Here is a 16,491-nt window from a genome sequence, read left to right as displayed (position 1 = left end):
TTGAAAACGTTGCCAACATTTTCGATCGTCGATTCGTCAGCTATCGATTGATTTCCCTGTTCGGGGCTCCACACGCGGCCTGAAGCATACGTCACACGCTGTTTCCGTCCCGCTGCGCCGCCGTCCCGCTGCGCCCGCTCCCTCACTCGGCGCTGGTACGGCAGGCTCCCTCACTCGGCGCTGGTACGTCTTGTTCCTCTATAGCTGCTGGTGTTCAGCAGTGTGCCGCTGTATTATACATTGGTATTCTGTAGAGCTGCAACAATTATTAGATTAAATCGATAAAAATCGACGATGGTAAACGTTGTCAGCGTTTTCCATCGTCGATTCGTCGGCTAAAATATAAAATTTCCCACTCACGCCCGCCTGCTCGCGGCTCCATACACGAGTTACGCTATGCACGCTGCGGACGCCATGCCCACCGTTCACACGGCCGCCAGACACACGCCCGCAGAGCACGCCGCTGCATCGACTTACAAGCGTTCAGAAACAGGTAAGGGGGACCTGTTTTAATGTTTCCTGTTTAAAATAAAATAAAAAAAAGCGGCACACTGTAGAACACCACCAGCTATAGAGGAACAACAAATCCCAGCAATAATATATTAAACACCCGGTATAATGTATTGCTGGGATTTGTTGTTCCTCTATAGCTGCTGGTATTCTCCATCGCGCTGTATAATGTATTATTGCTGAGACTTGTTGTTCCTCTATAGCTGGTGGTATTCTCCATTGCGCTGTATAATGTGTTATTGCTGGGATTTGTAGTTCCTCTATAACTGGTCAGTGGTAATCTGCATTGTGCAGTATAATCATTATACAGTGCAATGGAGAATACCACCAGCTATGGAGGACTACAAATCCCAGCAATAGTACATTATAGTATAATGTTGTACTATTGCTGACATTTGTTGTATTCCTATATAGCTGCTGGTATTCTGCATTTTGCCGTATAATCATTATACAGCGCACTGCAGAATGTCACCAGCTATAGAGGACTACAAATCCCAGCAATAATACATTATATACAGTGCAATGCAGAATAACCCCAGCTACAGAGGACTACAAATCACAGCAATAGTACATTATAGTATAATGTACTATTGCTACATTCCTCTATAGCTGCTGGTATTCTGCACTGCGCCGCTGTATAATGTACTATATTGCACACCACACTCCACACCATACTTCCACCGCGCCAAGCTTGCTCCCGTGATGGACTACAATCTCAATAGAAACTAGTAGTCCATCACTGGAGCCCTTTTTTTTTATCCGATTAATCGAACTTAATAATCGGCTAACTAATCGATTATGAAAATAATCGTTAGTTGCAGCCCTAATGTGCACCCTGCTGCAAAGGCTGGTTATAAATTCATGCGGTTAACATGTTTTTCCCATCAATAGACAAGGCTGAGTTTGCCGGAGACTCCTGAGGTGGTGTTACTGTCAATGGCACGGTAACAGAATTAAAAAAAGGTTGCTATGCCATCATTGGCAGCAGCAAGGGCAATAATCCTGCGGTATTGAGGACATCAAATATACCCCAGGTGCTGGAGTGGGTACTGGAATTGAATAATACCAGGCGTATGGAGGAACTCACCACCCGCCTAAATGATAGATATACAGGGTTCGTAGAAAAGTGGAGACCTTGGATGGAATATACAAGGGGAGGCCAATAAGTTCTTACCCTCACCATGATCCAGTTGTGCAAGGGATCTGAGATTTAGTCCACTGACTCTTCCTTCTCTACATATCCACCTCCTATGGTTACACACTTTTCACATCTGTGGAACAGCCCTTTAATACCATCTGAGTAGAAGTATGCAGATTTGGAGGAAAACCAGCTATCAACTTCAGTAATGACTGCCTCATCATTGTGGAAACATCTTCCCCGTAAATGTAAGTAGATGGAGAGACCCTCCGCACTCCTCACAGCAGTCCCGGCCAGACTTTCTGCCTTGAGGAAGTGACCCTGCGCGGTCCCGAAACGTCGGTTTATTTGGATGTCTGTGACGCTTTCTGTCCAATAAAAGGGACATATTTATCTTTACTACTGAGTGCTGGTGATTTCCTGACTTTCCTGTAAATGTTTCTTCAGATTTGGAAACAGGAAGAAGTCCGAAGGTGCCAGGTAAATAAGGTGGATGGGGCAGAGATTCATAGCCACAATCACGAACAAATGTGACAGTTTATGCAGCTCGATGTGCAGGTGCATTGTCAGCTAGCAGCAACACCTTTTGATAGCAAACCTCGTCTTTTTTTCTTTGATAGCATCCCGTAGCTTTCCTGTAGTATGCTCCTGTTATTGTACACCCTTTTTGTAAGTAATCGGTCAATATTATACCCTTGCAATCCCAAAACACTGGCAACATGACCTTGATGGATGAATGTTGCACCTTTGCCTTTTTGGGGGTGGGCGATGAAGCATGTTTCCGTGTTTTACTCATTTCTTTAGTCTCAGGATCATCTAGCTATACCCAGCTTTCATCCATGGTCACTAATCTGTTTAACCGCTTGAAGACCAGGTGTTTACACCCCCTTCCTGGCCAGGCCATTTTTCAGTATTCAGTGCTGCAGTAGTTTGACTGACATTTATTCCGTCATGCAATGCTGTACTGAAATGTATGTTATACAAATTTTTGGGGACAGATAGGGCTTACTTTTGGGGGTATTTAATCACCACTGGGGGTTTAATTTTTTTCTATATTTCAGAAAATTTAGAAAAATAAAAGTTCTTTTTACATTATGTTAGGAAACAATTATTATTACCCAATTTTTATCGCAAAATAAAAAAGACGGGGTCACGTCGGGTAAATAGACACCAAACATGTCATGCTTAAAAATTGCACGCACCCGCGAAATCGCAAAAAAAACTACCATTCCCAAAATTTACCATAGGCGATGCTTTAAAAGCTTTTACCGCTCATCAGTTTAGTGTTATCAGTAATTAACGACCTTAAAATGATTGCTCTCACTGCGATGTTCGCGGCGATATGTAACATGTGCGGCGTAATGGGCGCAATCGTCGTTTTTGCAGGTATGCGCACCCGACGCATGTTTGCATGCGTGTATGTATGGGTGGGGGCTTTAAAAAAAATGTAAATTCTTTTTTATGTGTGACTAATTTTTTTTTGGAAACCTTAATTGTTTTTCCTATTTTTTTTTCACTTAACTTTATTGCTATCACATGGGGGGCTAAGAAACCCCCCTATGTGATAGCAAAATATTTGACATGTCCTCTTTATGGAGACATCAGGGGTCTCCAAGACCCCTAATGTCACCCAGGACTCCCCTAAAGAAGCTGATGAAGCAGAGATCTCCTTCATCAGCTTCTCTCCAGCGTCTGAAGCTGGGGATCAGAGGGAGTTCGTGTACTGATCTCCCTGTGATCCCCTGTGACGAAGGCACTATGCTGGTCCCGGGCGCGCACCAGTTATCTTGCTAGCCCGCCCTGCTGGCTGTCAAAACACCTGAACAATCTGATTGGATGCAGGCATTGTTCAGGTATTTTGAGAGCCAGCGGGACCGACTAGCACTGCATTAAAAACCATCATGATTCTGTGGACATCACTGCATGGGCTCAGGAATACTTCCAAAAATCACTGTCTGTGGACACAGCTCGCAGTGCCATTATAAAATGCTAGTTAAAGCTCTATAATGCAAAGAAGAAGCCATATCTGAACATGAACCAGAAATGCCGCCATCTTCACTGGGCCAAAGCTCATTTGAAATGGTCTGTCATAAAGTAGAAAACTGTTCTGTGGTCAGACTAATCGAAATTTGACATTCTTTTTGACAGCCATGGGCACTGCATCCTCCAGACTAAAGAGGAGAAGGTCCTTCCGGCTTGTTATAAGGGCTCACTTCAAAACCCTGCATCTTTGATGGTATGGGGGTGCATTAGTGGGTATGGAATGGGCAGCTTACACATCTGGATATGCGTTATCCAACAGTTTGCACAGCGCTTTACAAAATTGAGGGAAGCAATACAATTTCAATACAGGAGGGTTAGGAGAGCCCTGCTCATGAGAGCTTACAATCTAGTAGGAGGGGCAAGTGATACAAAAGATAATTGTTAGGGATGATTTAATGGAAGAAGTAAAAGGACAGTTATGTTGAAGTGGAATAGGCTTCCCTGAAGATTTGAGTTTTCAAGGATCGCCTAAAGGTGGACAGAGTAGATGATAAGCAGACAGATTGGGGTAGGGAGTTCCAGAGGATAGGAGACACTGCAAAAATCCTGGAGGTGAACATGACAGTAGGTGACGAGCTGGGGAGCAGTAGGTCTTGGGAGGAGTGAAGAGGGTGCTTTGGGTGATATATTGAGGTGATGTAGGTATGGGAAGAGTTGTAGATGGGTTGGTATGTTATTAGTATTTTACATTTTATTTGTTGGGCACGTGGGAGCCAGTGGAGCGATTGGCAGAGGGGGGTGGCGGATGCTGATCAGTGGATGAGTCTGGCAGCAGCATTCATGATGGAATGAAGGGGGGATAGCCTGTTTAGTGGTAGGCCAACAAGGGGGGGAGTTACAGTAGTCAAGGCAAGATATTACAAGGGAGGGAATTAGAAGATTTGCAATGTGATTTGTTAAAAGGGGGCGAATTTTAATCAGGTTTGTACAGATTTAGTTTGAGGAAGTGGTGTGACATCCATGTTGATATGTCAGTAAATAGATTAATGATGCGTAAGGAGATAGAAGGGGTGAACTGTGGAGTGGATAATTAGATTTGGGTGTCATCAGCATAGAGATGGTATTGAAAGCCATGGTATGCTATCAACTGACCCAGGGAGGAGGTGTAGATGGAGAATAGAAGGGACCCAAGGATAGAGCCTTGGGGGAGAGAAGAGAGGAGGAAGTAGAGTTATAGGTGACACTGAAGGTGTGCTGAGATAGGTAGGAGGTGAACCAAGAGAGAGCAGAGTCTTCGAGGCCAAGGAATTGGTGTACATTGAGGAGGACTGGGTGGTCAACTGTGTCAAAAGCAGCAGAAAGCTCCAAAACTATAGAGTAGTGGCCATTGGTTTTAGCAGTTAGTAGATTGTTAGTAAATTTTAAAAGGGCAGTTTCTGTGGCGTGTTGTGGACGAAAGCCAGATTAAAAGGGATCAAGGTGGTTGTGGACCAAGCGTTCAAGATGTTTGGGGGTAAATGAGAGCAAGGAGATGGGTCTCAAATTGTTCAGACTGGTGGGCCCGATTGAGGCCTTTTTTAAAATGGGGTTCACCAATGCTTGTTTTAGAGTGGTAGGAACCATGCCAGTAGAAAGGGAGAGATTGAAGATGTGAGTAAGGGATTGTAGATTAGGGCTACAGAGTGACCGGAGTAGTTGTGAGGGGATGAGGTCCAAGGGGGGGAAGTAGGTGGGAGCTAGAGAAAAGAGTAGCAACTTTTGAGTATTGAATGTGGTGGTAGACAAGGTGTGTTCAGAGTGGAAGATGTCTGGACAGTGGAGACTTAATGCGGAACTGCATCAATCTTGTCTTTGAAGTGATTGGTGATCTCCTGGGCAGTGAGTGCATAGACCATGTATGTGCAATTTGATGGGTTTATGTATTTGTGTTTGTTGGCGTATGAGGTTTTTAACTATTTGATTATATTTAATAAAGGCATGATTTGATTTTTAAATCATGTTTTATTATGTTACGTTCTCGTTCACTAAACACCGGGGTAGTTGTAACATCTAAGGGTTTAACTCACTTGGATCTCAGCTGCGGATAACTGCTTGTGGTTCACTTGGTATTCACAGATAAGGTTCTGGTATATAACTGAAGGTTTCACCATAAATGTGAAGTTTCCATCAAATTTATTAACTCAATTAGATACACAGTTCATAAGATGCACAGGGTCAGAAGGGTTGCTATTGGGAACAACAGGAAGTTGCACAGGATGCAGAGCATTAACGGCTCAGGTGAGTTCAGGGTAGAGAACGAGTAAGCTCTGGCTGTAACTTGGCTAAGCTCTCTAAGTACTTTTGGGTGCATGTTATCTGGTCCTGGAGATATATTCACATTAAATTTATCTGGTCTGTTTTGAACTCTGATTTCTTTCAGCCATAGGGGTACATTTAGTATATTTCTAATATCATTACTGTTTCTTAAACCTGTCATTTTCATTAGTATATACTGAGGAGAAGAATGTACAGTGTTTATTACATCTGCCTTCTCCATGTCATTTGTGCTCAACTTTTTGTGCTCATCTTTTATATATGTCCTGTCCTTACTTTTTTACTATTGAAATATTAGATACATTTTTGGGGGGTTTTACTGACTGAAGCAATATATTTTTCAGACTCTATCTATACACTTTCTGACCAACAATTTTCGGCTTGGCTCCATTGACAAATGTCAATTGAAAAACTTCTGTGTTCAGGTGATGCTCCTTCCAGTTTTGGAGGAGCTTAGATTTGGACCTGGTTTGGTCCAAACCTGAGCTCATCCCTACTGAAGAGAGACCATCAGCATGACATCCAGATTCTCCCATGACAGGTATACTTTAAAGCCTTTTTTTTTTGTATTGCTCATAGAGTGGAAAAAGGAACCTGAGCTCATCCATAATTACAATCTCATTGTATAATATCAGTGCAATTACCTTTTAGTTGTACCAAAACTAGGGATGCACCGATACCACTTTAAGACCGTGTACGAGTACCGATACTTTGGATCATGCCTGATGAAGGGACCCTGTGTGGTCCCGAAAGCGCTTGTGTTTTTGACATAACTTCTGAATAAATCCACGATTGACTATCCTTGAAGGTGTCTGGTGTGCTGGTAACATTCTGTGGTTCTGCATAGCTAGCAGATTCAAATCTACACTTTACATTGATAGAGACCAAAAGAAAGTTTCAGTCTGATTTTTATATAGGGAAAAGCAAAGCACAGAGTAAATGAACAGCGCAAGACTAGTCCGGGTGATCTCCTGCTACCAGTCTGGTACGTTGGCATGTAGACTATGGCCTGCTTGGTTCTTTTCCCCTTTTCACAATCTCTGAATTGCAACAGTAACCTTGCTGGCAGTTGCAGGAAGTCAGAAGCATTGTGTAATGGCATTATTGTGAAAAGCACCTGTGGCAATTCAGAACTTGCCATTTTTCATTGTGCTTTCACACGTCTGATGGGTAATCCAGGCATCAAGTGTTGAAAGCCCACAATTCGGGAGGCTGGCAGATTCTACAATGAATTGCTTTCACCATAACAAAAATGGCAATGTTCTTTAAATATGCAAGCTTGTATTTGCATTCTTCTATGTCAGTTATTTTGTGAGTCATGCCAGTATATAAAGCAAAACTAAAGCACAAAATAATAAATTAAAGCTTTGTATGCTTTACCGTCACAGTGACATAATTTTATTCACTTTTATTATCACCTGGATTATTTCAATGGAAGGCTTGTGATTATCAGACCATCTCCTTTTTGAGGGATTTCTCTTCACAGGGGACAATAGCTTTTTGAGTAGTCTATTTTGAAACCCTGGAGTTTGGTCAAATTTATGTATATGTTTTGTCTCATTTAGCGTTAAACTCCTTCTTGTTCCCTTGTTTTTTCTCCCCTCGCAACATACAAGCCTTCCATTTTACATCTATACATACATTGTTGCGGCTGGTGCCGACATACCTACTTCCAGCGCAAACTATTTTGTTTAATATAGTTGGATTATTTCAATGGTTACTTATGTGTAGATTTAATTTACAATGAAAGTCAAAGCAAAATATTACTTTAGAGGGGTATTTCTCCTCTCTCTCTCACAGGAAGACAGCAATAACTTCTATTGGGTTTTTTTTCACTGTTTGTGTCCCCATTGCAGAAATTTTCCTCATTTTTTGTGTAGTCCTGAAGACAGGACGTAAGAGCACATCTTGCCAGCATGGACACAAACAGCTGGAAAACCTGACACAGCATGATTGTAGATGAATACATGTTGACAGTAACTGTTGCAAGAGTTACCTGCAGATCCTGCCATGAAATGTTCTCAACACTTCTATTAGCATCAAACAGTCAGCTCTTGGGCTAAATCTGCTGGGCCGGACTAATTAGTCATTTAGATTCTATGCCACTAGGAGATTATTTTCCTTACAGTGAAAGGATTTCTAATAATTTGACAATCTTTTTAAATCCCTTTCTAGACACAGGCATCCACAGCTTTCTTTCTGAAGGCCTTAGAGAGCTTTTTTAATCTTGGCATTATGACACTACAAATTCTAACAGCAAAGAGAACACCGGACCCCAGAAGTCTGAGGTGTAAATAATAAAGCTTCCATCTCCATCCTCCCTAAGGAGGTTCTAATTATTGGCACCTAATCTGGAACACATTATTTAATTTGGTGATAAATGTAAGGGTGTACTTACTTTTTACATGTGACAAATCTGCACCTTTTATTTAGAATATTAGACTTAATGTACCATGTCAATGTTATGGTGTCTATTTATAAAGCAGGGAATGTAACTCACCAAACATGTATAATTTAAAACACATGGACCTGGAAGATTCTCCTGCAGAGAATGTTTGTTTGTTCAGTGTCAGATTCACTGCTTTATAAATGTGTCCCTATGTGTAATTTGTTCAAGTATATCATTTTTATCTGTAGGCACTGTGTGAATGAATATCTAATGTTTGCCTGTTCAAAATATCTTGAAGAAGCTATCTGTTTCTATGGTGTGTACTTACTTTTTGATGTGACTGTACAATAAAAGAATTGTAAAACTGTACAATAAATGTACAATTTTTTAATGGGAAATACTATTCTGTTTTGTATTTATCATAATTTTTTATAGACATGCATCCTACCTTGTTTTGTAGCAGTTCATATACAGTATCTATGTCGTTTGTATATATACTGTATGTTGTCGTCCTAAAGTGGTTATACCAAGATATTGGCTGCTGGTATCATTTTTTTCAGCAGGTGGAGCTTGTTCTTTACAATGGATCTGGGTGGCTATATAGCCATGGTTTTCGGGGTCCCCTGCTTCTCTGGGGGACCCAGGACCACAGAAAATGTTTTCAGGATGGAGAGTGGGAGCAGACTGGGGAACATCCATTTCCCTCTCAGAGCTTCCTGCTCAAAGCTGTCACAAAGCCGGCTAAAGGGTTGGTTACACAGGTGATCGGGCACAATGCTGTGCTTGATCCCCTGTATTGGAGGGCAGGGGAGACATCAGAGGTCTAACATGCAATTTTAATGCTTGACTTGTTTGGTATCTATTTACTCGATGTGACCCCATATTTTATATTTTACTAAAAAAAAAGGCTATTAAATTATGTTTGTGTGCATTAAAATTAATTTACATGTTTTTTTCCCTGAAAATATTGATTTGATAAATATTTGCAAAATTCAGCTACCATTTTTTGTATTGTACAGGGCCTCTGCGTTCAGAAAATATATGTTGTTTGGGGGTTTAAAGTAATTTTCTATCCAAAAATCCAGATTGTAGTATGTGTGTGCAAAAATTACATAATTGCTCAAGTTGTATGAAGACTAACTCCACATTTTTTATCATGTTTCATGTTACACCTATACTCAGGGTGTAGCATAAAATATGGTCACATCCCCAGCCCCCTTCCCCCTCCTTTTTACCAAAATCCCAGGTTTTTCTTTTCACATGTAATTCTGCATATATCTGAAATTGGCCGGCTTTGAAAGGATCTGTTAATGGAGAAGACTACCAGTTCCATCTGCCACCACGGCATAGGGATACAAAGTTCTGAATGCAGTACAATTGCCATGAAGTCACCACTCATGTAGTTAATTGACATTTCCTCCTGTTCCTGTAACCCCAAGTCCGTACTTCGGTACAGACTGGGACTGGGAGGAGAAGTCAGCAGAAGCCAGAGCTCTGCATCCAGATACACTGGTGGTAGTTGCAATGCTCTTCAGTATCTAATACAAAAAAAAATCAATAAATGCACTTTTTTTTTTATTAATGTGGGTAAATAGGAGAAGGAGAAACATTTTAAGTAGAGTGAGATCAGCGGACATACATACTGTATTTACTTTCCGCTACTGCTGCAATCTGCCATGCAAGCATTGTATCCTACCTACTACTGAATAAGTGCCAGAAAATGTATCTGGTTATTTAACTGACTGCTGATTGTCGTGCATGTCCAACATGTCATGTGCTGCAGAATTGAAAACAGGTATGTCCCCCTGCACTCCTTACAGCATCTCCGGCCAAAATTGTAATGATGGTGCTTGCAGTGATACGGATGGGGCCGTGCACATCAGACAGCAAATGAACAAAAATCACCTGCACTCAGTAGAAGATGTTCGAATGATAAAGTCCATTTAATCGGCAAATCGTCATACATGTCGCAATAACCATAACCGACGTTTCGGGGCCACGCAGGGACCTTTCATCAGGGCAACAATGTGACAAGCTTGTTACATTGTTGCCCAATAAAGTGGCCCCGAAACGTGTGCTGCTGATTTCCGTCCATTTGATGTGCTGCAGAATAACAGGATTGTGAACACCACTATATGCTCTAAGCTATTTGTGATAAATATGTATTTATAATAAAGAAAAGACTGGAAGATGTGGCTTAGCAAGATGTCATTGTGTAATGGCGCCTCTTCTAATACACATGCATTTTCATGAAATGAATAATGATCTAACACAAACGTTGGCAATACAAAACGGGGCCTGAAGCTTGAGCCAGTCAACAGTATTTTTATTCCTCTTTGTCTAATATTTGGGCTTAGAACAGACCATAAAGCATCCTTTGAATGTGCAATGTTCCTTATTCAAATATTTCTGCTATTGATGTTATCAGATCACCCACCCCATCCCACCAATCTGTATGCCGGAGTCATATTGGCTGTACAGAAGCTGCAGAATTAAACCGAGTAATCTGTGGCTCATGCAGTATCACTGCACTTTCCATATATAAAATGACAGATGAGTTTAAGGGCAATGATACATGGGATGATCCTTGATTGCTTTGTGACTTCACTGGTGACAGCTGCATGTTTGGTGTCAGCAGAGTGTGCTTGGAATGATCAGCAGCCTTTGCACAAATTGGAAAATCTCGTTGGGCAATAACAAGTATAGCATTCGCTATTGCACCCCGGGGAACCTCTACACAGCCTGATTATCACAAGAGATGCTTGAACTAGGCATGCTACTTGATAAGACTGGATAGTGTATGAGCACTCTAACTATGATGTGGAATATTTGATGACCTATTGCCACATCCTTATAACTTGCTGTTATTAAATGTGAGGAATTTTTGCTAAATATTTATATTACATTCAGGTCCCCTAATATTATTTTTATATGCATTATAAATACTGTATATATGGGTGGGTTTTCCTGTTGCACGTACAATCACCCGTTCAGGTCAATGTCTGGTTATATACTGTATTACTTCTGTATTTCATCTTTACTGTGGGTATAGCACCATGGCCTTTGCGGTCATTGCATGCTAGAACCCCCGGCGTCCTAACAATTCAGTAACTTCACGTGCCCCTTCCTCTGTAGTCAACTAATATAAGGGGCATTCTGATGTCGATAACTAATTTAAAAGGAGCACTCTGTTGTAGACAACTATTGTAAAGGGGTACTCTGATGGGGACACCTAATGTAAGGGGGCATTCAGATAGGGACACCTAATGTAAGGGGGCAGTTTGATGGGGGCAACTAATGGAAGGGGCACTCTCATTACTTGTCCCCATCAGAGTGGCCCCTACATTAGTTACTAATGTAAGGGGCCACTCTGATGGAGGACACTAATGTAAGAGGCACTCTGATGTGGACACCTAATGGAAGAGGGCATTCTGATGGGGACAACTAATGTAAGGGGGCACTCTAATGGAGTCAAAGCACAAACATGAGATTTGGACCTCTGCTGAAAGAAACCTTTACTGATCGGAGCTCCTTGAATTTTAATTCAATGCAACAAAGATCATGGCGGTGTAGCAGCTAGACATGTATTTCTACAGTAAAAATTTAATGTTTTGCTACCCCCCTCCCCTTCCATATCCACGTGGAGTGGAGTGGAGTGGAGTGCGGCCGGATTCTTCTTTTACTACATAACAAGAATTTATTTTGGGTTATATTTACTGTCATTTTTGTGAACCAATAGTTACCCTTAGTGCCACACAAACTTTGATATTGCTGCTCAAGGCAGGACAAATCTTTGCTTCAATTTTTTATACTGCAGAAAACAAAATAAAAGCTTGATTGGGCTGCAACTGGCAAACGTACATGTACTTTCCTTTGATATGAAATTAGTATATGACAGAAAGAAAAAGAACGAGCCTGAATATCAAGCACAGAAAATATATTTCTGTTCCCACAGCCGGAGCAATACAATCACTAAAATGTATTTAATACACACGGGGCTGCCGCCAGAAGTAAAATGGTTTCTTACATCCATTACATGATATTTCAGGCCCTTAACTCAGTGCCATGTGATACTGAAATTTGGCAAATAATATATTTTGTCCTAAATTTTTAAGAAGCTCAAAATCACAAAATCTTTGATTTTAACAATTTTGTTAATTGTGTTTACTTCAATGTTTACCATAAACGTGAATGTTTACAGTACATTCCTATTAAAATTAAATGGTAGAGATGTTTGTGCCTGGACGCAGAGAGCTTGCGTTTCGGGACAAATGTATCTCCCAATCTGCAGATAATCATACCATGTACGATTACATGCGGATGTTGCATGCTAAACGCACATCAATTAATCTTATTTTTGACCAGCAATTGAAGGTCTTGGCTCCCTTACATACACTGATATGTTAACTTGTTACAGTCTCTTGTAAAAAGTCTGTTTACAGACCTCAGTATCTCAAGCTTCAGTTTATACATGCAAGTTGATGACTCATCAGCAGGGACTCATACTTTATGGGACAAAGTTTTCATCAGAGTATATTATTATTTATTTGCTGTGGTACCTATGTTAACTCATCACACAAAAGAGTCTTTCCGAATTTCAAATACCCTTTGTCCCTCTTTTTAGCACCAAATGCCTAGCTTTGATCTAATGTGAGCACAAAACATAGCTGTGATATGACACAGTTTACATATATAAGCATTAAAGTCACAATTGAAGACATTTTTGTAGCTGAAAACGCACTGTAGGCAGCTAACCACTTGATTCCTCAGTTCAGTTTCTAAAACTATGTAATCTGCACTTTATAAACTTACAATTTTTCCTATTTATTCACCTTTACAGAACAATGCACATATAAAAATACAATGTATTGGCAAAAAAACACACCCTCTTTGAATAAAAAAAAACATAGAACTATTCCTCATGGTATCTTAAGAGCACCTCCACTGTAGTAAGACATACAGTATTACGGTAAAGCCCCTTTCCACGGGTGCCTTCAGTTCTCATGAGTTCAATACAGATTGGAGCAATTCAGTTCTGATTGGAGCAGATCTTGCGATGGAGGAAAAAAATTAAATTATTGGACCTATTTTGGTCTATCGGGAGTTGGATGTAAATGAACATGTGTCAGTGTATATCAGATTACCTCGGATACGGGTTTGTCAGGAAGGGTTTAATATCTTTCTTCTAGTATAACCAAATTATATTTTGTTTGCGCTAGAGATTGGATATGGGATCACTCAAGTGAACAGTTGGGGGGCAATAGTTAGGGGTGCATTGCCCGCTCCACCTCTGAATTGCCAGCTAGGATAAGTGACTAGCAGAAGCTCCCAGCAAAAGTATAGGCGTGCAGAATAACTTCAAACTATGAAGCTATGGGAGCATAATTATAAGTTATACAGATATCATTCAGGTCTAAATGAAAATGGGCCTATCACTAAATTCACATTTTACATGAATCAGTAGACTACATTACCAAATCATGACTGTTTTTTAAAATATCTAATTAAACCCTGCTCTCAGGGTTTCTGTGAGCTATACCCTGCTCTCTGTGAGCTAAAGCCTAGATCAGGCTTATTGCACAGGGTGCTACAACAGTTGCTAGGAGTTCCTTCACTAACAACTGATATAACTACTGATGTAAAGGACATCCTTCTTCCAAATATCCACCAGTGCGGAGGGCCTGTGTCCCACTGACCATAATCATGGGCCTTCTACACTTACCACCAATGTAAGAGAAGGCCTTCTCCACTGGCCACCAATGTAAGAGAGGGCCTTCTCCACTGGCCGCCAATGTAAGGGAGGGCCTTTTCATACTGGCCACCAATGTAAGGGAGGGCCTTCTCAACTGACTTCCAATGAAAGGGGACATTGCAATTGTCTGCTTTTCTTTTTCTGGTCATTATTGTTTTGTTTCATCTTAATTTCATGATTTTACAGAGCATGGATTTTAGAATTATATCTACAATTTAGTGATCATGCTAATGTACTGTAAGCTGTAAATAAAATATATTTTGTTGCAGGGATTTCCTGAGACCTGAAAATTATTTCAAGGGTTCCTTCGCGGTAAAAAAAAAAGATGACGTGGTCTCTGGCTACCTATTGCTTTCAGTCAGTCAGACCCTGCTTGCAGTGAGATAAGAAAATCATCAAAGCACAAACAGGAAGCAGAATCTCTATGTTACATTAGCAAATATGGCTGCCCCAATATACATACAGAATTAAAACTTAACATATAAACAAGAGGTTTAAAAATCGTTACACAGTGAGAAGGTTATTTACATTTACATTAGTCTTTTTCTTATGTATAGCAAAAAAGCTTTACAATACAACTACAGGCTAACAGCTAAATACACATTTAAAATGCAGACATGTGAACTGTTTAACAGCATAAAGATTTGTAATTCTGTTCAGCCAGTCTTGGGGTCAGGTCACCACTGCCAAACAGCACATCAAGGTCCTGTGCCTCCTTGCAGACTGGACTGCTGTTTATCAATAAAGCCTGGTTCTGCACCCATACCAGCATGTATTTGGACAATGAAGGAAAAAAAGCACTATGTCAACTGGCAGAAATAAGCTAGCCCTAAAGCCTTAATTGGCTCAGACTCCCTCCACCAGGCTGCTTCTACGCAGGGGATTGCATGATGTGCATTAGATTCATAAAATGCAGGTTCTTTAAATGAATACATAACTGGAATAAAAGGTTGTTTTTTAATGTATGCCTGAAGTTCATCTTCAAAAAGACTACAGTTCCCCATGAAGATGTACAGCTCTTACACATCTGACTTTTAACGGCATTTCTTCAGTAAGTGCATTGTGATATTTTTAACTGCTAACATTGTCTCTATACAAGTGGGTCGAATGAGGCCATCTGGAAGGAGAAATCCATAATATCCAGTGTCGCGAAGTTCAAATGCAAATGAATATGGTATACCATTATTATAAGCCCAATCAACGGAGCTTCCAGAACTCAGATCTGAAACACAAATTTTTTTGTATATTTGTGAATTACCAAATGTAACACTTACAAGGTAAAATGTTTGCTAAAATTGTATTGTGAAATTGCTGCATGTTTAGGCAATGGTCCTGTGATCTCAGTTAAAAGGGTCCAACTCAGATAATCATCCAGTTTGCTTGAACTCTGCCCCCCTCCTTTTCTGCTACAATCATATGACCAAGGCATAGCTACTGGTCTACTTTAAGAATAAGCTAAGTATGAAATACTTGTAAAATAATAAACAGTGCATTTGTTATGTTCAATATATACCTAAAAGTTTGGGACTTCTGACCATTACACCTAAGCTATTTTGGTACAGCTCACCAACCACGTTACAATCTGACTGTTAAAGCTCCCTTAGATCTGCCAACAACTATGTAGTGTGAGGGCCTGCATTATTGGCTACAGATGGAGTGAATAGTTTAGTTAGGTCCTAAATCACGCTGCAAAATCTTTTGGAGAGTCTTCCCAGGGGTGTGAAGGCTTTTATAGCCACAAATTGGTGGGGGCAACTGCATTTTACTGCCCATAGTTCAGGAATGGAATGTCCAACAAGCGTATATAGGTGGGGTGGTCAGGTGTCCACCATCTTTTGGTCAAATAGGGTATTTTGCTCCTTCCCTTTTTAGAAGGCTTTAAATCAAATGAATAAACAGATGACATTTTACATGATGTACAGGTACACTCATGTACCTGCACATATCATTCATTACCTTCATAAGAGCCTCGAGGCACCCAAAACCGGGCTGCACTCATATTCAAATACCAGTTTGTCCTTTCTCACCTTACTATTGGTCTCAATGTAAACCTGTTTTTTTCACATGTTGAGCAAAGCAACAGGTTAATCTAAATGTACCTCACTGGTACTTTTGGACATAGAGAACATATGTCTCCCTCCCCTTCCTCCCACAGTGCAGTGTTAAGTGCCTGATTAGCCAATCATCAGGCACCAGCGATGTCACTTGGGGGCAAGGCACAAACCCTTAGCCCTATGTAAGCTCCTTGTATGGCCAAATCACAGGTTCACTTTAAGCATAATGGAAGGACTCAGAAGTGATTCAGGGGCGGGTAGGAGTGCCATCCATAGGCTTTTGCAGGATAAGTCAGTATTTGCATATCCAATTCAAGGCAATGGTGAAGTTAATGGAAAATCTGTGCAGGCT

At 40.7% G+C, this 16,491-nt stretch overlaps 1 protein-coding gene across 1 annotated transcript in view; it reads right to left on the bottom strand.

Annotated features, from left to right (window-relative positions):
- Positions 1 to 15,059: 15,059 nt before the first annotated feature.
- The window catches only part of CPA6 (carboxypeptidase A6), a 106,569-nt gene continuing 105,137 nt past the window's right edge, over positions 15,060 to 16,491 (bottom strand). The window contains exon 11 of the mRNA XM_018554225.1: positions 15,060 to 15,307. Within this exon, the coding sequence (XP_018409727.1) occupies positions 15,120 to 15,307 (188 nt within the window). The 3' untranslated portion in view covers positions 15,060 to 15,119. The remainder of the gene's footprint in view (positions 15,308 to 16,491) is intronic.

Source organism: Nanorana parkeri, unplaced genomic scaffold (genome assembly GCF_000935625.1).
Source record: "Nanorana parkeri isolate BGI_ZX_2015 unplaced genomic scaffold, ASM93562v1 scaffold147, whole genome shotgun sequence".
In the NCBI taxonomy this organism is placed as follows: Eukaryota; Metazoa; Chordata; class Amphibia; order Anura; family Dicroglossidae; genus Nanorana; species Nanorana parkeri.
This window is presented reverse-complemented; position numbering and strand designations above follow the sequence as displayed.